At 48.1% G+C, this 24,861-nt stretch overlaps 1 protein-coding gene across 2 annotated transcripts; it reads right to left on the bottom strand.

Annotated features, from left to right (window-relative positions):
• Positions 1 to 1,600: 1,600 nt before the first annotated feature.
• On the bottom strand, positions 1,601 to 24,708 carry LOC111141450 (protein O-fucosyltransferase 1). Of its 2 annotated transcripts, XM_022494015.1 has the most exons (7): positions 24,554 to 24,708; positions 22,780 to 22,901; positions 18,114 to 18,296; positions 16,634 to 16,746; positions 6,834 to 7,026; positions 4,784 to 5,026; positions 1,601 to 2,138 (listed from the first exon to the last, which is right to left on the bottom strand). In XM_022494015.1, the coding sequence occupies exons 1-7, from the start codon at positions 24,684 to 24,686 to the stop codon at positions 1,950 to 1,952; spliced, it is 1,176 nt and encodes a 391-aa protein (XP_022349723.1). In that variant the 5' UTR covers positions 24,687 to 24,708; the 3' UTR covers positions 1,601 to 1,949. The 2 variants fall into 2 exon arrangements, with proteins under 2 accessions (XP_022349723.1, XP_022349724.1); XM_022494016.1 differs by lacking the exons at positions 1,601 to 2,138; positions 4,784 to 5,026; positions 6,834 to 7,026 and adding an exon at positions 16,290 to 16,332.
• Positions 24,709 to 24,861: the final 153 nt, after the last annotated feature.

The following is a 24,861-nucleotide window of genomic DNA, read 5'->3' on the forward strand; positions in this document are numbered from 1 at the left end:
GTGTGCGACAAGAGACCCTCAAATTAATCACCAGTCATTTATGTGCCTTTGGCTCTTTCCAGTTTATAAAGTGCTCTTATGCCTGCTTTATCTGATGGGAACCTTTCAACAACCCTGTTGGTTTTATCACCATTTTTATAGGTGAGGCACCTGGATCAAAGTGCTCGCCTATGGACACAACTGAATCTGACTACACCCCCGGACCCTCTTGTCCAGAAATACACCTGTTATCACTGCCAGTGCTAACCAAAGTGGTCTGGACAGCCCACTAGAGCCCCCAGACTCTAAACTGTGTGCCTAGTGTGAGCCTGTGATGGGCAAATACATTCAGCAAACAAAATCAGCCAGTGAGCCAGACCTTCCCAACAACCCCACGGAGGCGGGGGTGCATAGGCTGCCGCACCTCTAAATGAAGCCTGCAAACAAGTCTGGACAGACAAGCCATCTCTCAGAGTCCACCCAGGATTTAGAACACAAAAACACAAAAGCCCTTTCTCTAGTTTCTCCGTTTCCAGTTGGGCAGCAGCTCTGAGCAGCAAATGCCACCTTTAGTGTTTGAGACCCTTGTTGCTCTGCCACCTCTAGCCTACTCTGCCTTGACAGAGACAGTGTTTCTTCCCAAAGGGAACCCGAGGGGGAGGCCCTGCATGGACCTCTGGGCCTGGCTCACATCAGTTTCCTCCACCTTTCTAGGACTGAAGGCCAAGGGAAGTCACGTGGTGGGGAAGAGACCAGCAGGTGTTAGGCGTGAATTTTAGAACCACAAGGCCAAAACACCACACAGTCTTGGGAGTCATAGATTATCACAGCTCCAGCACCTGAGAAACAGAGAAACTCACAACTTAATACCTTAAGCCTCATGGGGTTGGCAGAGATTCCCCTGGACAGGAAGGGGCAGACTGGGAATCTGATGGCTTCTGGGTCAGGGGCATCTCCCGCCTGGTCAGAGGCTTAGCCAACAGGCCCTGCTGAGAATACAGCCTGAGGGCTCCAGCCCCAGGAGGGAGGCTCAATGGACAGGTCTTGGATAGCAACTTAATGGCAAAATTCTACAACCAGGCCCTGTGGGAGACAGATGAAAGGGGAGAGGCAGGCTTCAGAAGGATGCTGCCAGGCCATCCAGCCAGGCCAACCAGCCCTGGCCCCTGGGTGCGCCAAGATCTCGATGGAGCCAGGTTTGTGGCAGGCACCAATCACTAGGAGACTCTGACAGCAACACCATGATGGTCTGGCTCGATGGCACTTGCTCCTTGCTTGGAACATGGTGTGTGAGCAGCACTGTGTCAGCACAGCACTGCACAGCAGCCTGATCGATAACTTCCATTTGCATAGTGTTCACAATGGAGATGCGCGCTCATGCCCCAAACCCTGGAAATGGCCTCGGAAAATGGGTTGACAATGGCTCTGGCCAAGCAGTAGGGGTGGCTCTGGCCTGGTCTAAGGGCTACTTTGGGTCATCTGGAAAAAGGATCAATACAACCACTCCACCCCTGGCTTCATCCTCATTCAAGGTCACTTTAGGTATCTACGTTAATGAACTTCACTGATTTTTAAAAATGACGGAGAGTTCTTGGGTAATCATGATCTCATATTAAAACTATAAGAATCTCTGTTGCTCTCTCTATAAAAAAATCACTGAAGAGATTAGCCCCCCAGGCTGCTCAGAGCAGGGCAGACCAAAAGACAGAGGTTGGACTGCTTTGCCAGTGTGCGAAATCCCAGGAGAAACAGCAGGAGGCACACGGAGAGTAGAGATGCTCTGGCTCCAGAAGCCTGAAAGCTCTGTGCCCTGGGAGATGGAGTCCTCCTCCAGAAGTCCCGGGTGCTTTTCTGTCTCTGGCAGGAGAGCAGAAGAGCTTGTACTCTTGGGAATCAGTGCTGGGAGCACTGCTGGCTGTGAGGCCTGGCAAGTGGGACCAGCTCAGACTGGTTATGTGCTCCAGCCAGGATCAGAACTCATCCCGCAGCTGAGGGGGCTTGTCCATGCCGAAGAAAGAAGATGGCTTCCCCTGGAGGTCCCGTTCCCGCTTCACGAAGGCAGTGAAGGAGGAGACACAGTTGCCAATAAAGTGGTCAGCTTGGCCAAGGATGTACAGGTCAATCTGGGCCACTTCAGGCTTCAGGCTCACCACTTTTACCTGCAGGAGGAAGGGCAGAAGGTTTTCACCAGGGAGCTGACCAGTTCGGCCAAGGCCTGCAGCCATACCCTCCCTCAGCTTTCTTCCCCTGAGTGGAAAGGACACACACAAAAAGTGGGGCAGAGAGGATTAAGACCTGGGGTCGGGCATTCTGGCAGCAGTATTGTCCAGCAGCTGGGGAGAGGCAGAGGGAGAGGGAGAAGCACATGAGGCTCGCTGAGTCAAAGAAAGACATGAACTCGGGCGCCTGGGTGGCTCAGTGGGTTAAGCCGCTGCCTTCGGCTCAAGTCATGATCTCAGGGTCCTGGGATCGAGCCCCGCATCAGGCTCTCTGCTCAGCAAGGAGCCTGCTTCCTCCTCTCTCTCTGCCTGCCTCTTTGCCTGCTTGTGATCTCTGTCAAATAAATAAATAAAATTTAAAAAAAAAAAAAAAAAGACATGAACTCATGACCTGAGCCAAAGGCAGATGCTCAAACCACTGAGCCATCCAGGAGGCCTCTTAAATGGTGCCCTACTGCTCTTCACATGAAGATGACAAATCTTGAATGGGGCCTACAAAGCCCTGTTCAAGTCACCTCTTCACCTCTTATTCTCACCACTACCCACCAGGCTCCCTCCTGCCTCAGGACCTTTGCATGTACTCTCCCTCTGTTTGGAGTGCTCATCTTTTTGTCTGGTTAATTCTTACTTAACCCTCACTCTGCAGCCCCAGTCTCACCTCTGTGGACCTTGATCTAGGGCAGAGTTCTATGCTCTACATTCTCCCAGAACCACCTTCCTTTACTTTGGAGCATACATCTGTTTGTAGTTTCTACTCTGATTAAGATCGGTCTCCTGCATCTGATGGGGTTAGGGGTGTGGCAGTCTTCTGGTCACTGCTGGCTGGGACCAGCCTGAATAAACATCCACTGACTGGACAAGTGAATAAGTGAGCCCCTGCCCCTACGTGAGCTCCTGGACCTCTCATGCAGCATATATCAGAGTTCTGCGCAAAGTCTCTTTTCCTGAGTCTAGACTGGGAGCTGTACAGGGCAAGACCACATCTTACTTATCAGTATCTCCAGCTCGGCAGGGCCCCAGCTTAAATGAGGAGCAACGATAGGCTCTGAGCCCATGGAGAAAGGGGCTGAGGAGTGGGGAAAGGCAAGAACGTGGCACAAGAAAAGGAAAGAGAAAATGATAAGAGGCTCAAGGTGTAACAAATATATCAACTCTAAAAACTCACAAAAAAAACTCCCTGGGACTCTCCAAATGCTTCAACTTAGTACAGAGGTGGGGGTGTGGGCAGAGCTGGGGCTGAAAGTGCTTTGCTGTCACACAGAGATTTCTGATGTAACAAAAATCATCATCTTGCTATGTGGATGGTAGCAAAGAAATAATACTAGTTTAATCACGGCCAAAATCCCCGAGCAATTCCACCTACTCTCTGAAACTTACCCGCTCTGTGTCATGCCCACTATAATTAGCTCTGAGACCTCTTGGGTAAATTCTATCCCTTCTCCGGAGTTTGGTTTCCTCAACTAGATTATGCAGGGGTTGGGTTGGAGGAGCCCCGAGGGCTCCTGGCTCTGAGGGTCTTCTACAGAGTGGGTGGGAGGGAGGCCGGCCGGGATGCTCGGCGTCAGCACCTTCTCTCCAAGTCAGGGCTTCCAGCCTGTGTCTGGGGTAAAGGGAGAACAGGGCCCCTCACATAAAGCCATGGGTTCTCACTGCTAGAAAATAAACCTTTTAAGGTCTGTGCAAGCATTTAGGGCTTTCATTCACCCACGAAATCTTACTGAATGCTTACCATTAATTCAATCATTTCATTGACACATACTTACTTATTACCTACCCTCCACTGATATGGTACCAAACACATCCACTCGTTATTCACACACTGAGTATGTACTATTCGCCACTTCCTTGAGCACTTACTAAGCACAAAGAGCCTTCCCTTTATTCGTCAGTCACTGACTCCTACTATCAGTAACCGCTAACATTACTGAGGACTTGTTTTGTCCTGAAATTGTTTTAGTTTCTTCATATCTGATCTTCACAACCGCCCAGTGAGACAGGACTGCTCTCAGTCCCACTTTACAGAAGAGGGAACAGAAGCACAGAGAGGTAAAGTAACTTGCACAAGATGGCACAGTGAGTAGCGCCCACGTTCTCTGGCTCCCGAGTTCAGGCCCTTAATCTCTCTGCTACGCCGGATTTCTCCCGAGGGCCCACTCTTTACGTGCTTATTCGAGTTGTTGAGCGTCTACCGTGGTAGGCACTGTCCTAGACATTGGTGTAGGCAAGGCCCCCAGGTGCTGAGGAACAGAACAGTGAGTCAGCCTTGGACTCTGCCTTTAAGGAGCCACAGCTCTTGGGAAGAAGGCCGTGTTTCTGGCCTCACACAGACTCGACAGTGCCTCCAGAGCAGATGTGATAAAATCCTGTGATGGTTCCAGAAGGGACATATTGGCTATAAGAGGGCAGGGAAATCTGGAGAGAAGGTGCCAAGATGTTTGGGCCGGGGTTTGAAGGAAGGATAGGAACCAGAGCAGAGGTGGACATCTAAGTTGGGAGGACATGAAGCATGTAGAGGGAGTGGTGGGACCACCCTGGAGCTTTCTTCAATTCCCTTCCCCTTACACCCCCGTTGGGACCATACACACCTTCTCTTTAAAGAGCTCTTGGATCTCGGGCATGTAACTCTCGGAATCCGTGGCGATGTAGACTGACTGGGCATTCAGCGTGTCCACCCAGAGCTTCACAGCCCGTCTGATTTCCTTCAGGTCAGGGAGGCACATGGTCACGGTGAGAGGGGCAGCCGTGCTGCGGCTGTAGCCCACACACTGTGGGGAGGCCATGAAATGCGAGCCTGCAGTCCCATCCTTCAGCATGGCGCAGGCATTCTTCTGCAGGGTTGCAGGGGGACAGGGTTAAAGACGGCAGCGGGGCCGGGACCCCAGAAGCAAGAGCCACTGAGTGGCTATACAGAAGATCAGAAGGCTATACAGAAGATCAACTATGTTTTTAAAAAAAGTATTGAGGGAAGAGGGAAATACATCAAGACAGTAACAGTGGCTGTCTCTGTGTAGTGGCATACCAGCTTTCTACAAAATATTTTTTTCTTCGTCTTACTGTATTATCTGGGACCTCCAGTAGAGTTCTGAACCGCGGTGGTGATAATAGGCAGCCTTATCTGATTTCTGACTTCAGTGGGAACACTTCTGATAGCTCCCATGAAGCATGTTTGCTGTGGGTTTTGGAGAGATAGGCTTTATCAAGTTAAGGTGGGTCCTTTCCATTCCCAGTTGGTTAAGAGGTTGCCTTTTTTTTTTTTTAAATCATGAATGAGTGTTTATCAAATGCTTTCTTGGCCTCTACTGAGATGATTATACGATTTTTCCTCTTTGGGTGCTAGTATAGTGAATTTCGTTGCATTCCAGGTATGAAGTTTACTTGTATCATATGCTCTTTAATATGTTACCGGAATTTACTTGCATCTGTGCATCTATGTTTGTGAGAAAGAGCTCTACTCTTCTGAACTGACCTTATCCAAGTTTGGTTTAGTGTTCTGCTAGCTTTATTAAAAATAGCACCTTATATCTTTTTATGTTCTTAGCATGTATACATGGAAAACTGTTTCTTAAAGGTTTAGCTGAGACCACTCATAAGATATTCTGGGCCCAGATATACTGAGCCTCGCTCCTTTTCTTTATGGAAGGAGGGCAGGGAGGGAGTCAAGTGCATAAACATGTGACTACAGTTCACCCTTGAACAACACAGGGCCTAGGGGCTGCCATCCCCTACCCCGTGCAGTCAAAGCCCTGTGTATAATTTTTGACTTCCCCCAAACTTAGCTACTAACAGCCTACTGTAGACCAAAAGCCTTAATGATAACATAAAGAGTTGATAAACACATATTTTATATGTTACATGTATCACATACTGTATTCTTACAATAAAGAAATCTAGAAACAAGAGAAAGTTACTAAGAAAGTCATAAGGAAAAGAAAACCCACGTACAGCACCTCCTGTAAAACCTCATCGGCATGTTCAGGGGCCCACGCCATCTAAACCCATGTTGTTCAAGGGTCAACCATACCTCCTCGATTGACTCTGAGTGGATTTTGACCTAATTTCTATCCTTTGCAGTATTTTGCAAGTCTTCAACGATGATCATTTCTAACATACACATATACATACATCTTCTTACGTAAGTTAAGGAGACTATCTACAGTTCTCCTGTTATTTTTACACAAAAGATAATCTGATGAGGTTTCTGCACATTTAAGCAGCCTCCAAATTTGGAGGATGACATCTTCAGTTCCTGGGGGCCCCACCCAATCTCCAGAGCCTGTTTTTCAACAAAGAGTCTACTGGCTAAACACTGAGCTGGACCACAGGACTCCTGGGCTGTGGGTCTCTCTCTGGCTGGCTGCCTGACTTGGAGTCTAGCCTGATGTTTATTTATCCATCTGCAAAATAAGGACGAAAATGGCAATTGTTAAAATGAGGGCTGGCAAGCAAGCACTCTGGAGCCGCATTTCTGATGTGTCTAAGGCGGGATCGTGGAACATAGCCCTGTGGACTTGGCTGAGTGAGACCTCTCTGCCCTGGCTGGGACTCGGTGCAGTGGGTTCAGGGTTCAACACCCACAGGCATGGGCCCTAATCAGGGACACGTCCAAGCCAACCCTGAGAGGAAGGGAGAAATTACCCAGTCAGAGCCAATGCGCAGATGAATGCCCACGTAAGGTCGGATGAGGTGGGTGTGGATGTGGGCCTCTCCCGTCCTCACCATCTCATCTGACCACACCATGTATTTCTGGAGTGGCCTGTGCTCCTCCAGGACAGGGAACTGGGCCGGGGCCCCTGGCAGGGCTAACACTGGATGTTCCTTTGCAGAAAATCTAGGCATGAGACAGAATGAGGGGAAGTCAGACAGAGGACACACAGACAGCCTGGCCGCCGCCCCCACAGGACAAAGGATGGTGTTGCGCCATGCCCCACAGACCCTGCAGAGGGGCCCCTCTAACGTGCAAGAAGCACGAGAGGCTGAGAAACCCCAACAGGCTGATAAGGAACCGTGGCAGCGACAACAGGCACCATATACAATACTGTCCCTTGGCACGGAATTTACAACCCTCTTTGCTTGCTTAACAATTAAAAATTTACAGTAGAGCATTCCAACCTTTTGTATGTCATGCTGGTTTCCAGTCTGTGGTGTGGTAATTCACTCCGGGGTGGGGTGTCTGGACCGCGCCTCTGCCCTTTTACCCACATGGCGGGACCGGGACATGCCACAGCTTCCAGAGGGCCGTGGACAGATCAGGCTCACAGGGAATGTGTACTCACTGGGTGAGGCCATTCACTCAACATTTAACATATATTGGTTGACTGCCTACTGTGTGCTGGGGCCCAGGTGAGAACAAGACAGGCATGGTCGCTGCCCTCATGAAAAGCATCTGCCATCTGTGGACGCCCTTGTCGTACCCTCCCGAAGGCTCTCCTTCCCCCTTGCACACTATGCACTTTGCAATTATCTTCCCCTGTCTTTTCTGTAGGACACAGTCTTTTGAAGGCAGAGCCTCTATGAGCCTAGGACAGTGTCTGGCACATGTCAGAGCTCAGTGAATATTTGCTGAGCGAATGAGTGAGGAGAGAGCCCGTGCTCCCTCTTCAGCTAAATCCAGAGTCTGTCCTAGCAACACGAAACATCCTGATGGTTCCATCAACTCGAACGCACTTTCAAGCTCCAGATCTCTGTATGCTTCTTGCCTTGACCTGGACTGCCTTCCCTCTGTCTGGGAAATTGTGAAATCAGGGGCGCCTGGGTGGCTCAGTGGGTTAAGCCGCTGCCTTCGGCTTGGGTCATGATCTCAGGGTCCTGGGATCGAGTCCTGCGTCGGGCTCTCTGCTCAGCGGGGAGCCTGCTTCCCTCTCTCTCTCTCTCTCTGCCTGCCTCTCTGTCTCCTTGTGATCTCCCTTTGTCAAATAAATAAATAAAATCTTTAAGAAAAAAATTGTGAAATCAGCACGGCCACTCTGGAAAACGGTTTGGCAGTTTCTTGTAAAACCAGAACACAGTTACCATATGCCCCGGCAATTGTCCTCTTGGGCATTTATCCCAAACCAACGAAAACCCATATTCACACATGAACCAGGAGACGAACGTTCGTTCATAGCAGCTTTGCTCATGATAGCCCCAAAATGGAAACAGCTCTAACGTCCAAGAAGTGACTAGCTAACTAAACCATGGCGCAACCCCGCATGGAATGTGACACGGCAGTAGCAAGGAACAAACCACTGAGACAGGTGACAATGTGGGATGGCCCTCAAGGGAGCTATGCAGAGAGAGAGAGAGGCCAACCCCTCAATCTTACATACTGTGTGATTTCTGAAATGACATAATGGAGAAGAGGACATTTCTGAAATGACATAATGGAGAAGAGGACAGAAGTGGAGAAGAGGTTAGTGGTTATCGGGGGGGTGTGCCTGTGGTGTGTGCACGCGCATGGTTAAGGACATGGGTGTAGTCACATCTTGGTCACAGAGAATCCTCGTGAAGTTAGAACCGTTTGGGTATTTTGACTGTCGTGGTTACATAAGCCTAAATGTGCATAAAATTGAACAGAACTACACACACACGCACACACGCACATGCAGAAGTGAGTACAAGTAAAACTAGGACAATCTGAATACGATGGGTGGATTGTATCAGTGTCAACATTCTGGTTGTGATGCTGTACTACAGTTTTGCAAAATGCCAGCACTGGGAAAAACTGGGTAGAGGGTATCTGGGAATCTCTTTGTTTCCTTTCTTTCCTTCTTTCTTTTTTCCTTCCTTTCTTCCTTCTTTCCTTCCTTCCTTTTTTTTTTTTTGTCTTTGTATTATTTCTTACAACATGTGAATCTACAATTACCTCAATAAAAATTTCAATGAAAAGCTGTTAAATATCTCAAAGCATACAGAAAAATACAATAACTTTACAACCCACATACCTATGACACAAATTAGCAGATATTAATACTTTGCTGGGTCTCAGATTTTTTAAAAAAGAGACACTGAAATAAAAGGTCTATCTTGTCATCTTTCCCTCCTTTACTTCCTCCTCCCAGAAGATATGGTGGCTTTATGCATGACTACACTTTTACTATTTATACAAAAAGGTATTATTCTGTGTGCTTTTCACACACTGTAATGGCACAGGCCCAGGCTACCGAGCCAGACGGCCTTGTGCTTGTGTTGACTATGGCACCTGCTAACTTGGACAGGTGACGTACCCATTCTGTGTGGCAGTTCCCTTATCTGTATAACAGAGCTAATAATAGCTCCTGACTCGCAGGACTCTTGAGAAGATTATACGGATTAATCAGGCAAAGACTTTAGACAGTACTCGGCACACAGAAAGCTCTTAAGAAATTCTGACTATCACTATCACCATCATTGTCCTACTGCACGAAACCACTCCAAGTCTTTAGAAATTCAACTTCATGCTTTACAGACTTGGACACGTTGACCATGTTCGCTTCTAAGTTCTCCATTTTGCACGAGTAAGCACAGCAGTGCTGCAGTGGGCACGCCCCTTTCTTCACACCCAGCCCAAACACCTCGTTCTATAGACACCTCCCAACCCTCCAAGACCAGCTGCCACTCTCAGGCCCCAGCTCCTACGGGAGGGCTCCCTGTCCCACTTCTCCTTTGCTGCCTTCTGCCCACCGATGTGCTCCACAGCCATCTCCCCCGCTCCACCATCAGCCCACAAGGGTAGGGGCCTGGGCCGTTCCACTCACCACAGTTCACACACACACTGGTCCAGGGCTTGTGTCAAGGAAGCAATAAGCAAGTGCTCGCTGACATCCTGGCTCTGCACGACACTCGTTTCATTACAATAATCTTACACGTACACGTATGGGAATCAAGTATCGAGCCTTATTACGTGACCGGCAACGTTCTGCTTGCTTTACGTGTGTGAATGCATTTGGTTCTCACAGGAGCCCGGTGAGGTAAGCACTATTGTTATTCTCCTTTCACAGATGAGGAAATGGAGGCACAGAAAGGTCATGCAACCAGGAATTGGTGGAGCTGAGATCTGAAACCAGGCAGTATGCTCTGGAACCTGGTGTTCTTAACTATGTCCCTCACTCCCAACTCCCCCACCGCCATCAGTGAGGCCCTCAAAAGCAGAGTCTGCATCCTCTGTTTCTGATCTGTAGCCCCTAGCACAGGCCTCAGCACACAGTGGGTACAATCGATACTTTTAGAATGAATGGTTGAGGGAATGAGAAGCATTCATGGGTCTTACCAGAAACACCAGGCCAGGTTGTCAGGGTCAGCAGAAGAAGCAGCGCATATGAGCTGAACACCTACCACCGGGCCCTCAGCCAAACTCCTTTCCAATGTCACCTCAGAAGATTTTGAAAGGAGAAAGCCAGAGTTTGTGATCTCCCGGGTGGTGCAACCACTAGGACAAATCGGGAACTGTGCGCTCTCTGACCTCTTGGAGAGAACCTGCAGTTAACCCGTGGTGAATTCTAGATTCAGAATGTCCATCCCCTGTCCCTATATCCGGATCAGTACGTGGCTGCCCCACTGGGATATCAGCTCAGACCTGATGAGCATCAGGAGTCCCAGACTGATGTGTTCATTTACTCCCAATGAGAGAGGAGAGGGCTGGCTGTTTGGAAAGAAAGGGAGTGCTAAGGGTGTTGTTTGGAAAGAAAGCCTCAGCAGTTCTATCCGCCCCTGAGCGCCCTAGGTCAGGCCCTTAGCCTGGTCAATGTCCAGCTGAAAAAGGCATATGCCCTTGCTGCTGGGTGCAGTGAACCTCTGGGGTTCCTCCCCTCCACCCCTCAACTACTGAGATGCCTCTGCCCAGCTGAGGTTTCTCTACGCACAGCATCTGCTCATGCGCCCAGAGCACACATGTGGGGCAGTACATGAACACCACACTGAGTGCAAAGGATGCAGGGACATGAAGGAGGCAGGCTCTTGTCTCAATGTCCCTGTCAGGAAGGACTATCTTTCTCTCCCACTCTTTGCAGAAATGGCTCCTCAAACTTCGGGTCTCAGTCTGGTCCCAGCCCTGCCAATTACATGTCACTTGTTTATGGCCTCTGAGGAAGGCTGCAGCCTGGGAGCTCCGTAACGATAAGGGCTGGCAGTGGAGCAGGGGAGATGGCTGTGGAGCACATCAGTGGGCAAAAGGCAGCAAAGGAGAAGTGGGACAGGGAGCCCTCCCGTAGGAGCTGGGGCCTGAGAGTGGCAGCTGGTCTTGGAGGGTTGGGAGGTGTCTATAGAACGAGGTGTTTGGGCTGGGTGTGAAGAAAGGGGCGTGCCCGCTGCAGCGCTGCTGTGCTTACTCGTGCAAAATGGAGAACTTTGAGAGAAGCGAACACGGTCAACGTGTCCAAGTCTATAAAGCATGAAGTTGAATTTCTAAAGACTTGCAGTGGGTTTCATGCAGTAGGACAATGATGATGGCGATAGTCAGGATTTCCTAAGAGCTCCAAATACCAGCTAACTTCATGCCATGAGAATGGTTCAGCATGAGGACTCATGGTCTTTCAACATTTGATGTGTGATCACTATCTACTGAATTAAACCTCCGCCAGGGTATTCACAGACTCAGAAGCAGCAGAGCTAGAAGTATTCTTAGAAGTCACCTAAGTGGGGAAGAAATGCCTCTTTATCCTCTTCTCCTGGAATTAGCTGGACACATGACAGCCCCCAAAGAAAGAGATTTCTATGTACCTCTCGCAGTTAAGGTATGGCGACCATGTGTCTAGGAACTAGCCAACGAGATGCAAGAGGGTTATATGGGACTTCTAGAAAGGTTCCTTAAAAAGGGGAGGCTGTGCCCCCCTTCTGCCCTTTTTTCCTTCTAGCTGCCTGGGGCAAGGTTTTAATGGCTAAAGTTTCATCAGTCCTGTGAGAGGACACTGAAGATAAAAGCTGGTACTGGGACGGCTGGGCGGGGCAGGGAGCCTGAGCCCTGACCACACAACGGAGCTGCCATCCAGGAGCGGGTTGCAGACCCAGTACTTCTCCTCCTTAAGAAAACAATACATTTCTATCTTCTTAATCTGCTACTATTTGGGGTTTTCTGTAACATGTAGCTTAAAGTAAGCTGGTATACCTAGACCTGTGGCCATCCAAACATTTTGTTGACATACAAGAGGATTACTGGTTAAAGGTGGTGGGAAGGAACCTGAGCCCCTCCAAGCTGGCCCTGCGTTGCCAGCCTCATGGCACTAGAGGCCCTTCTCAAGAATTGAGGAACAGTACAGAAACCACAGACCTTGGTCACCCTCTTCATTTTAGAGATGGAACGCTGGCCAGAGAAGGGAAGCAATATACCTCGTCCCACAGTGAGCCAGGGAGGAGCCTGGCCCTTTCCAATGCCACTCTCCCTACGCCCATACCCCTGTCCCCAGAGGACACCTTTCTACAACAAGCGAGTGTCCACTATTTTAGAAAATGTTTAGAATATATACGATCTCCAGCTCCCTCCTACAAAGCACTCAGGCTGCTTATCAGGGCCTACAGAGCCCCGTGTGGTCTGAACCCTGCCACTTCTCCAAGCTCCGCACCTGTGTAAAAGATTAATTCTTCAAATCTCCCCTCTTTAGATGGGCTCTATGTTCCCTCCCAACTGTATGAAGCAGAAGTGACTCTGTCCCAGTCACCAGGCCCAGATTCTAGGGGCCAGCAGTGTCTACTTCCCATCTCTGGAAACATTCACTCCCTGGTTGTACCCTCTCAGAACTTGGCTGATATGCTGTCAGAAGTCCAAGCCACATGGAGAGGCCAAATGTATTCACATCAACCAACTGCCCCAGCTGAGCTCCCCGAGGACAGCCAGCATTACCGGCTAGCCATGAGCGAGCTCTCTTGGACATGCAGCCCAGCTGGGCTTCCAGACTCCAGCCTCCGCTGATAGCTGACTGCGACCACATCAGACCAAAAGCAAGAAGTGCCCAGCTAACCCAAGTGTCCATCAACAGATGAATAGCTAAACAAAATGTGGTCTGTGCACATAATGAACTATTCAGCCTCAAAAGGACTAAAATTTTGATACACAGCACAATGCAGATAAGACCGGAAGACAGTATGCTAAGTGAAATAAACCAGACACAAAAAGACGAATATCATATCCCTCCACTTATATGAGACCTAGAATAGGCAGAGACAGAAATCAGAGACAGAAAAGTTGAGAGGGATGGGGCGGGGGGTGTGGGAGAACGGGGAGAAGCTGTTTAATGGGTACAAACCTTCTGTCTGGAGTGATGAAAACGTTCTGGAGATGGAAGGTGGTGACTGCTGCACACAACATGGCACAGTCCTTAATGGGACCGAATGTACACTTAAAACAGTGGTCACAAAAATAACAAAATCACACACACACACCCCGGTAACCACTTTTTGAAATCTTATGTTTATGTTTAGAACTGATCCTGCCAGCAGTATTTTCTAATCTGGTAAATATTGGTATTAATTCCTCCTCAGAAGACACAGTTAAGTAATACTCGATCACAAACCAAACCCAGTAGTTTCACATTAAGCTAATCTGTACAGGTGTGTATAAAAGTACGTGGAGGATCGAAGTACATACACCAAGCTGCTAAGAGTGTTTTTTGAAGGGGGGGGGGGAATGGATTACGAGTAAATGTAATCCTTTTTTTTTTTTTTTTTTTTAAAGATTTATTTATCTGAGAGAGAGTGAGAGAGAGCATGAGAGAGGAGAGGTCAAAGGGAGAAGCAGACTCCCTATGGAGCCGGGAGCCCCGTTGCGGGACTCCATCCCAGGACCCTGGGACCATAACCTGAGCCGAAGGCAGTCACCCAACCAACTGAGCCACCCAGGAGCCCCTGTAATTCTCTTCTTTATTAAAAATTTAAAAATCTCCCACCAAATCTGTGGTGGGTTCTAAAGAATATTTATACCAAGAAATGAGATGCTTAACATGGATGGAAACTGCACAGTTGGGATTCTGGAAAGAAGAGGGAGAACCAAAAACCGGAAGGACTGCCTCACTGAGCACCACCAACCTAGGCAACTCGGAAATAACTGCCCGCTGCTGGGGAACTGCTCCCAAACTGGCTTATTATGCAGTAACAGATGATGGAACAGTCCCCACTCTCCTCCTCGCTCACTCTACACCAGCCACACTGGCCTTCTGTCGGCCCCTCCACCACACCAAGCCTGTTCCAGAGCCTCTGTGCTCCATGTCCCCGCCAGGGAGAACTACCCTTCCCTCCAGTTTTTCCCACGGATGGCTCCTTCTCTTCAGGTCTCCCATGGACTGAATGTTTGTGTCCCACCCCCGCCCCACCCCTCCGATTCATAGTTGAGGTCCCAATCCCCAAAGTGATGATATTAGGAGGTAGGGCATTTGGGAGGCAATAAAGTTTAGTTGAAGTCATAAGGGTAGAGCCCCCATGATGAGATTAGTGCTTTGTAAGTGAGCCTCCTCTCTCTCCAACATGTGAAGGCACAGCATAAAGGCAGCAAGCAAAAACCACCAGAATCCAACCATGGTGGCACCCTGATCTCGGACTTCCCAGCCTCCAGATGCACAAGAAATAAACGTGTTGTTTGAGCCTTCAGGCTCTGCTATTTTGTTACAGCAGCCTGAGCTGACTGAAACAAGGTCTCAATCCTCCAGTCACACATCACCTGTTTACGTCCTTCATGGCAGGCACCACAGCTTCTGAAAACAAGGAGGTGATCAAACGGAAATGCCCATCTGAGATTAGCCACGAGGGACGAGTAGAACCTGCCTTGACTGAGTATCCTCAGTAGCTCCCGAATTAGCTCAGGAATCCCAAAGGGGAATTGGCAGCTGTTACTGGCACAGCTACTGTCCAAGGTGATTAAGAATGGGTGCTCCTGGGGCGCCCGGGTGGCTCAGTGGGTTAAAGCCTCTGCCTTCGGCTCAGGTCATGATCCCAGGGTCCTGGGATCGAGCCCAGCATCGGGCTCTCTGCTCAGCAGGGAGCCTGTTTCCCTTCCTCTCTCTCTGCCTGCCTCTCTGCCTACTTGTGATCTCTGTCAAAAAATAAATAAATAAATAAATAAAATAAAATCTTCAAAAAAAAAAAAAAAAGAATGGGCGCTCCAGAATCAGACTGCCTGGGTTCAAATCCTAGCTTTGCCACTTCAAGCTGTGTGACCTTGGGCAAGAGACTTCACTCCTCTTTGTTCAATTTCCCTACGTGTAAAGCACAGACAATAGTAACTCCTGTCTCACAGACTGGTGGAAGGATCCAGTGAGTTATCACCTTAGAAGACTTACGTAGTAAAATGAAAGCTTAGAACGGTGTTTGGTACACAGTAGGCACTAAATAAACAGCAGCTTTATTACACATTAAAGAGTTACATTTGGCCTGCAGACGCCCTCTCAACAGCTGGATGACCCTGGGCAAGTTATCTTACCTCACTGAACTGTTCCCTCACCTGCCAAATGGAAATCAATCGTAAGACCCACTTCATGGAGTTTCTCAAAGTTCCTCTTTATATGAAATAAAGCATGTGAATAATCATATTAACAGCTAATATTAGTTGGCCCCCTACTATGAACCATGTGCTCTATGCCCTAGGAGGCAGATGCCACAGGGCTCCTTCCAGTCAACCATGAGGAGATTCAGGCCAGACAGCTGGAGAGGCTGTTCAGGGTCTCCTGAGAGAGAGGGACAGGGCTGAGTCCGAGCCCAGGTCTGTCTGATCCTAAGCACAGACTCCTTTCTCTACCTCAGTCTACCCTTGGTCTATAGAATGCCAAGCCTATGACCACGTATGAATTCCTACGTTCCTCACAGCCCTGAACCCAAGTCTGACTTTCAAGCCCACGTTCGTTCTTGCCAGGCTATAGCATCAAGGCGAAAGCACTCTGTTCGTTAGCATCATTATAACTAGCCTGTGGCTCCCTGAAGGCTGAAGCTGGATCTTCCTCATTTTTATGTATCACCTCTGGCCTTTGAGCACTATGTCTCATATGTGACAGACGCCCTATAAATATTTCAGAGCCTGTGCCTGTGCCCTGCTAACCTATTTTTTTTAATAGGGCTTACTGGAGTGCAATTAATAAAGCACATCCAATTATTATCAGGATGACATCACTTCTCAGTATGTACCCGAAGTGGCTTTTCTCAAGAAGCTGCTTCCAATTTTCACCTTGTGAAGAGGAAGGTAACAGGGGAGTGATTCTCACGCCTAGAGGAGGAAATCGACACCCATGTGACAGCACCATATTCTTTTTATGACATCCTTTATCGGCCGATAAACTCTTGCTCAACCTTGTGGCAGGTCAACGTCTAACCGTGTCAGGCGTTGAGATGGGAAAAGATCACACAGGATCCCAAGTTCAACAGACAGAATGGCTGTACCTTTGTTCTCAAACATCAGGGTGTGGCGCAGGGGAAGAGCGGTGCAGGGAGAGGGCCAGGAAGGTGCTGCCTTCTTAGGGGCCCCGTGCCCCTCCCCTAAACCCAGCAACATTGTCCCCTCCAAGTACCTCTGGATCCACTGGTCTTTGTAGGAGGCACTGAAGGAAATGCCAGAAAAAAGCTCAGACTTGTTGAAACTCACATGAAACTGATCCCAAAATGGGCCAAAGGGATTTCCTTCCTGCAGAAAGAGAGAGATCAAAGACTTACTGAGAAGGAGGGAAAGCCTTCTGGGGATGGGGCCAAGGAATTGTGGGTGGGGGAACCCTGGTCGACTAGACTTCGGTTGAAACACCTCATAGGATGGCCTAATAGGAGTGTCACTTTATAAATCCTGAGCTGGGGACTGAGGAGAGCAGTTCAGCCTCCAGTCTGGTTTCCTTCAAATGTTCCTTGCAGTACCTAAAGGAGTCTCTTCTACTGACATGCCACATCCCACTGACCCTGCAGCACTGGTCGGGGTAGAGGAAGGAAGTGGATCTTGAATTTGGGCTTTAGATCTTGGACTAGACCTTTAGAGACTTTCAGGAGCAGCTAACACAATGCCCTTATTTTCAAAATGGAAACCAGGCCCCAGACAGGCTAAGACCCTTGTCCAAGGTCACACAGCAAGTGAGGACAGTGTCGTGGCTACAAGCCAAGCCTCCATTCTCAAATTTCATGGCTCTTTCAACTATCCTCCCTAGACTTCAGTGTAAGCACTGAAAGACACACTGGGGATTGTCTTATTCCCAAAGTGGCAGAAAATTACAAATTTCTCCTGATAAAACATGACTGTTTCTTATTTACCTGCTGAAAGGCGGGAAAGAATACAAGTTAAGAGGGTGGATAATCGATCCAAATTACCTAGGGTTGAATCCAAGCTTATTTGCCATGTGACCTTGGGCAAAATATTGAAACTCTATGTTGCACTCAGTGTCCTCTATAAAATGGGGATATTAATGGTACTTCCCTCATGGAACAGTTTGAAGATTAAGTGGGTTAATATGTGTAAAGCTCTTAGCATGTCACCTGGCATGTAGTAAGTCCCATAGAAGTATTAGTTATCATTTGGGACGCCTGGGTGTCTCAGTCGGTTAAGCGTGCGACTCTTGATTTTGGCTCAGGTCATGATCTCAGGATTGTGAGACTGAGCCCCAAGTTGGGCTCTGTGCTAGGCATGGAGGCTGCTTAAGATTCCCTCTCCCTTCCCTCTCCCCCTCCCCCTCCCCCCACTTTCTCTCCCAGTCTGGGGAAAAAAAAAAGTATTAGTTATTATTACTCTTGTGGCATTTTACAGTTTATAAGCACTTTTGTAGCTGGCCCTCATGACATTTATGAATGAGATGGAGCAGGGATTGTTGTCTTTATTTCCCAGGTAGAAATAAAGGCTCAGTGGAATCAAGATCCTCTGCGCCAACTGACACTGATGACGAATGTCAGAAATGGGACTTAAATCTCCGTCTTTCTACTCCAAGCCCTTCTAGTGCCCTTCCCCACGTAGTGCTGCCACAGTGTCTCAGGGGCCTAGAGGGCATAAGACAGGCAGAGAAGGTCCCCCAGACCTACCTTCATGGGGCATGTCTTCTTATCGGGGCTTCGCTGGGCTGCCACCTCGAAGCAGTATGCCACCCGCCTCTCAGGGGGCCAGTGAGTGGGTGCCAGCTTCTCCATGAAGTCCTCCAGGCTGATAATGCGATGGTAAGCCTGGAGGGGCTCCAGCTTGAAGTACTTCTGGTAGGACACATGGAGCTACAAGAAAAGGTGCAAAAGGAGAGGCATCTCCTCAGTATCCTAGTGACTCTTTTAAAGACATTCGTTAAAACCATACACTCCAAGACCCAGAGAGCTCAGACTATAAGCCAATGGAAAAACATCTGGAAAAGGACACCAAAGCTAGAAGAGAAAAAAAGCCTGGGAGAAATGATCTGCAAACTAACGAAGCAATAGTTGACATCTTTTATGTTCAAAAACGCTTGCTGATCTAGATGAAAAAAAGACAAACAATGTAAGGGAAAACCTGAGCAAAGGACAGAAGTGAACAACTCACAGCAAAGAAAACCCATATAGCCAATACATTAAAAAGATGTACAAACTCACTAGTAATTAGAAAAATGCAAGTCACCGTTAAAATAACACTTCTCACTTATTAGACCAGCAAAGATTTAAAAGCTTAACTTTAATTGTTAGAAAGGAAGTGGGGAAACAGGCTGCTACATATGGCTGGTAGTTGAAATGAACATTCTGGAACAATCACTTTGGAATGTGATCTTGCAGCATCTACCAAGAATTTAAAATGTTCCTTCTAGGGCGCCTGGGTGGCTCAGTGGGTTAAGCCGCTGCCTTCAGCTCAGGTCATTATCTCAGGGTCCTGGGATTGAGTCCCACATCGGGCTCTCTGCTCAGCAGGGAGCCTGCTTCCCTCTCTCTCTCTGCCTGCCTCTCTGTCTACTTGTGATCTCTGTCTGTCAAATAAATAAATAAAATCTTTAAAAAAAATAAATAAATAAAATGTTCCTTCTACCTCTGTGTATTTTCCCTGCAGAAGCTCTTCCACTTTGCACTGGGAGATGGGTACAGGTACGCTCAATGCCACAGCAGAAGTACAAGAAAGACCTCAAAAGAAGTCACACTGAAGACATTAAATTCACAACAAGGGCTGCCTCTGGAGCTGGGAGGAGGGGGTGGGACTAGCCTTGGGAGCCACGTGAGACTTTAGCTTTTCACAACTTCATCTATAATATTTTATTTCTTTTATTAAAAAAAAAAGAAAGATGAAGCAAAGAAGAAAAAATGTTAAATGATGATCACATCTAGTGGTGGGTACATGGATGGTGATTGTATTAATCCCTACGGTTTTCTGGATTTAAAAAAAAAATTCTTAGGGCACCATGGAATAGGGACACCTGGCTGGCTCAGTGGGTTAAGCGGTTGCCTTTGGCTCAGGTTATGATCCCAGGGTCCTGGGATCAAGTCCCACATTGGGCTCCTTGCTCAGCAGGAAGGTGGCTTCTCTCTTTGCCTCTGCTTGCCTCTCTCCTGCTTGTGCTCTCTCTCTCTCCCTCTCTAACAAATAAATAAATAAAATCTTAAATAAATAAATACCATGGAATAAAAATTCAGACTTTATCCTATAGGTCAGGGTTCCCAAGCATATTCCACTAGTTCATGTGGATAAAGAGTTCTGCAATGCAAAGGTTCTGGAGTTAAACAGACCTGGGAAATGCTGTGTTATGCTGACTTTTTTTTTTCTTTTTACGCTGATTTCTTTACTACAGGACTTCTCCATATGCTAATGTGTATTCTGAATCACCAATTCTGGAGGATGGGAAATTGAGACTATAATTTCCCAAACTGATTTAACCATTGCCCCCCTCCTTCATGAGCCACTGGCATTTCAACAAACAGAATTTGGGAAATCTAACTATTAGCAACAAGGTCTTGCTGAGGGATTTTATTAATTTTTTTTAAGATTTTATTTATTTATTTGACAGAGAGAGAGATCACAAGTAGGCAGAGGCAGGCAGAGAGAGAGGGGGAAGCAGGCTCCCCGCCAAGCAGAGAGCCCAATGCGGGGCTCCATCCCAGGACCCGGAGACCATGACCTGAGCTGAAGGCAGAGGCGCCACGCAGGTGCCCCTATTAATTTTTTTAAAGATTTATTTATTTACTTTTTAGGAAGAGAAAGAGAGAACACAAGCAGAAGAGGCAGAGGGAGAGGGAGGACCTCAAGCAGACTCCAAGTTGAGCACAGAGCCTTATACAGGACTCAATCTCATGACTTTGAGATCACAACCTGAGCTGAAAGCAAGAGTCAGATGCTTAACCAACTGCACCCCCAAGTACCTCTTGCTGAAGGATTTTAAACAGAAATAATAAGATATCTGACTTTTAGAAAGTTCACTCCGGTGGAAGAGGAGAGAACAAATGGATGGTAAGCTTAGGGGAGGAAGAGGACTAAGGAGGCTACTGCAATGGTCCTTTTATTTGTTCAAGTACTCACTCAACGTGTATTTTTGAGCATTAAGTCCAAGTGAAGACGGAGGGCATGGACAGCTTAGGAGAGGTAAAGGAATGTGGAGTAGAGAGTAAAAGGATTACTTCTTTCAATTAGGATGACTTCTGGTTTCCTGGCTTGGTATCCAGGTGAATGGAGGTAACATAAACTAAGGCTGGAAATATAGGCAGTGACACAGGTTTGAGAGGGAAAGATGCCAAGTTCAGTTCTGTCTTTGTGAATCTGAGGTATCTCTGGGACATCCAAATAGACTCAAGGGCTTAGGAATTAGAAACACAGGCTTATGATCAGAGGAGAGTCTGGGCCACAGATAAGATTGGGAGGTATGCAGAGAACAGTGAAAGCCACAAGACTCAATAGAAATTTACAGCAAAGCAAATAATGGTAATAATAGCAACTAATATTTATTGAGTGCTGACTTAGTGCCAGGTGCTGTACTCATCACATTTCATGGACTTGCTCATCTAATTCTAAGAGGTGGGACTATAAACCATCTCCAATTTACTGATGAAGAAACCCAGGAAGACAGACTCTAGACAACTCATCTGAGGTCACATAGCTAATAAGCAAATGGAACGAGGAGACACACGAACATTTACTTTTTATTTTTATTTATTTTTGAGAGAGAGAGAGAGAGAGAGAGAGCGCTCAAGTGAGTGAGCATATGCCTACTTGTAATCTCTGTCAAATAAATAAATAAATAAATTTTTTAACAATTTTATTTATTTATTTCACAGACAGAGATCACAAGTAGGCAGAGAGGCAGGCGGGTGGTTGGGGGGAGCGGGCTCCTTGCCGAGCAGAGAGCCCGATGCGGGGCTGGATCCCAGGACCCTGGGATCATGACCTGAGCCGAAGGCAGAGGCTTTAACCCACTGAGCCACCCAAGCACCCCTAAATAAATAAAATCTTAAAAAAAAAAAAATCAGCACATCAATGGCTCCCAGTTACAGAGGATATCCTATATCCTAAGCACTCTGCATTGATTAACTATTGGTTCTAAGAGACAGGCATACAATGTTCAAGGCATGCTACAATCCCTAACTTATTATGGGAGGTAGCCACCATTACTAGAAGCCTTTTCTACAGATGAGAAAACTGAGAGACGAAGAGATCAAGTACTCTGTCCAGGCTACATGGCTAGTTAAGTGGCAAAGACAAACTACAATCTCAAGTTCTCTGACTTTTCACCTCTAACTGATAAAAACCTCTCTAAATATAGGCATGCATAATAATAATAATAATAATAATAATACCTACACAGAGAAAAGGCTGTAAGAATGAAATACAGTTTTGTACATAAAAACATAGTTTTGGGGGCGCGTGGGTGGCTCAGTGGGTTAAAGCCTCTGCCTTCGGCTCAGGTCATGATCCCAGGGTCCTGGGATCCAGCCCCACATCGGGCTCTCTCCTCTGCAGGGAGCCTGCTTCCTCCTCTCTCTCTCTCTCTCTGCCTGCCTCTCTGCCTACTTGTGATCTCTGTCTGTCAAATAAATAAATAAAATCTTTAAAAAAAAAGGTAGTTTTTTAAAGTTTATTAAAAATTTTAAAGTCAGCGCATTAGATTAGTTTAGTTCCTACTGCCAGGCCCCTGGGGATACAGTGTGAACAAAGACAGACATGGGATCACAGAGGGTCAGTGGAAGATACAAAGAAAAAGCAAAAAATAAGAGGATGTTGAGTATCACCATGATGGTGGATACTCCAGAGCGAAACAGCTCTGGAGCCAGACTGCCTGGGTTTGTGGCCTTGAACACAGTATTAACTAACCTATGCCTCAGTTTCTCCTTCAAACTGACAATAGTACCCATCACCCTTTGACTAACCGGATGAGCAGAGGGTGGGCCCAACCAGGAGTGGAAATAGAGCTTTAGGTTCAGATCACAGGTTCTGGAGTCAGACAGACATGGGCTTGAGTTCCAGCTCTACTATTCACAAGCTGTGTGACTTTGAGCAAGTTACCTAACCTCTTGAAACCCATTTCCTCATAGGAATGTGATGATGGAGAAAAGAGCTAGTTCTCCTGCGGTGCTCATAACAGTGCCTGGCACACAGAAGGCATTGGGTAAGTTAGCCAGTTAGCCAGGGAAGAGAGTTCGGGGTGACTGGGGAAGGTTCAGAGGAGCAGGAGGTAAAGGCCAGAGAAGGACTTGGAGTCAAGAGGAAGCAGGATTGGGGTAGGATGGATAAGGGCTAAGGCCAGTGGGAGGTACTCACATTGGTGAAGGGAGGCCTGTGATGCTGGTACTCAATCCAAGGGGGTACAGCCAAGGTGCGGTTCAACAGCTTTGCAAAAGCCAGGGAGCCCAAGAAGTGATCAGCCTGGTTCCCGAAGCGCCCTGGATGGTATATGGTGGTTGAGGTAAGGCCTAGGGCATCGAGGGCATGGGGCATGCAGTATTTGGAAAGGTTGCAGGGCCGGTGGGGGGGGGGGGCAAGACACCAAGGAGAACCAGGAGAGCTGGCAGGATAGGATCAAGTCTGGACTGATCCTACTGCGTCTGACACTCAAGGCCCCTACCCTACTGCCTCAGCCGCTCCAGGTTCCTTGCCATTTCCCACCTCCCATCCTGACCCCGTGCCTTTGCTCCTGTTGTTCTCTCATCCAGGGGTGCCCTTCCACCTCTATCTCCACTCATCTGCGCATGAAGGGACAACTCCAATGCCTCATTCACCAGAATCACTTCGCCAACCCCCTGCTATACTCAATCCCCTTCTCTGCCTCCCACCTTGGATTGGAGCTATTTATAGTTCACTTTTTCTCAAATGTCCTTTCCCACTTCCTGGCCTTTGTACTGGCTCTTACTTCAGCCTGTAAATACCTCAGGAGCAAGAACCCTGTCTGATTATTTTTGTTATCCCCAGCATGACATCCATTCATTCATTCGACAAATACTGAGAAGCCACAATGTGCCAGGGTCTCTGCTTGGTGCTGGAATATAGGATTCAGCAAGAAGGATAAGGTCTCTCCCTTAGAGGCACTCACAGTCCAGCTAGAGAGACAAGTATATAGTGGTAAACAAGTATATAATGGTAAATTCTGATAATTTCAAGGAAGAAATGGAAAAAGGTCGGTGATAGAGAACGGTAAGGTGGAGATTGGTGTTGAGGTCAGCAAAGCCCTTTCTGGTGACATTTAAGCTGAGACCTGAGAATGAGAAGGAGTTGACCTGGCAGGAGTGAAGAGGAAGAAAGTGTTTCAGTCAGAGGGAATAGCAGGTTTCAGGGCCTGAGAATGTATGAGGAATGGAGAGGGAATGAGAGTGGCTGCTGCTGGGGGATCTGGGGAGGAGGGAGTGGTGGTAATGACGGGCAGAGGGCCAAATCAGCAGGGTCTGGAGTCTGGAGGGTTTTAAGAAGGAATGACTTTTACAATGACGATCCACCATCCCATCTGAATTGCATCTTTTAGATTCTCCCTTACTCTTTTCTATTTTATTTTCCCATAGTGTTCATCCTCTTCTAAGACATTATGTATAATTACTTATGTTTTATCTTTTATTGTCTGTATCTTTTGCCCATTGTATCTTCCATTGTCTGTCTTTCCCAGCTAAAATGAAGGTTCTACAAGGGCATGGTATTTTCTGTCTTACCACTGCCCTATCCCCAGAAAAGAAAACAGGGCTGGGCACAGAGCAGGGGTCCTATAAATATTTGTTGAAGGATGAAAGAATCGTCCAGAGCCAAGGCTGAGTCAGTGACATTAAGTCCTGTCCCACTAACTCCATTTACTGAACTCTGGGCTGGCTTAGACCTTGCACAAGACACATAACCTCTCCTGGCCTCGGTTTCCTCATCTGCCAATGGAAGGTTGGACACAGAGGCCCCTCAGGGCCGTTGCAACTGAGGCAGAGAGGCAAGGAGCAGGCCATGCCCCGCTCTGCGGTTCTCTCCTGGACATGTCAAGATATCTGTGGGTGCCTCAGAAGAGGGCGTTCTCCTCTCTGGGCCTCAGTTTCCCCATTTGAGAAGAGGGCTCGGGAGGCCTTACCCATGCATGGGCAGTAGAGCAGGTAACCGGCCGGGTCCCAGGAGCCTGCGGGCAGCCCCGGGAGCGGCAGAATCAGCAGCAGGAGAGACACGCGCACCAGCAGGGGCGACGATGCCCACGCGGCGGCGCCCATGACGGCTCCGGAGCCCGAGCGCGCCGCGATGCGGAGGCGGGGAGAGAAGGAGGGGCGCGAGCGTCCGCCCCGCTCCCGGCGGTCCCCACGCGCCGCCCGCGCGCCGCCCCGGCCGCTCTAGCCGGCAGGCGGGCGGGACCATAGAGAGCCCGCGGCACCGCCCCCTCCACGGCCC

The sequence above is a fragment of the Enhydra lutris genome, unplaced genomic scaffold (genome assembly GCF_002288905.1).
Source record: "Enhydra lutris kenyoni isolate GAN:26980312 unplaced genomic scaffold, ASM228890v2 scaffoldscaffold6, whole genome shotgun sequence".
NCBI classification, from domain to species: Eukaryota; Metazoa; Chordata; class Mammalia; order Carnivora; family Mustelidae; genus Enhydra; species Enhydra lutris.

Excerpts from the sequence above, each read along its gene's own strand:
- LOC111141450 (XM_022494015.1), bottom strand. The coding sequence starts at position 24,686 with ATGGGCGCCGCCGCGTGGGCATCGTCGCCCCTGCTGGTGCGCGTGTCT. Across the intron at positions 5,027-6,833 it reads TGCGCATTGGCTCTGACTGG|AAGAATGCCTGCGCCATGCT; the intron begins GTAATTTCTCCC and ends GCAACCCTGCAG. Across the intron at positions 2,139-4,783 it reads AAGAGCTCTTTAAAGAGAAG|GTAAAAGTGGTGAGCCTGAA; the intron begins GTGTGTATGGTC and ends TTCCTCCTGCAG.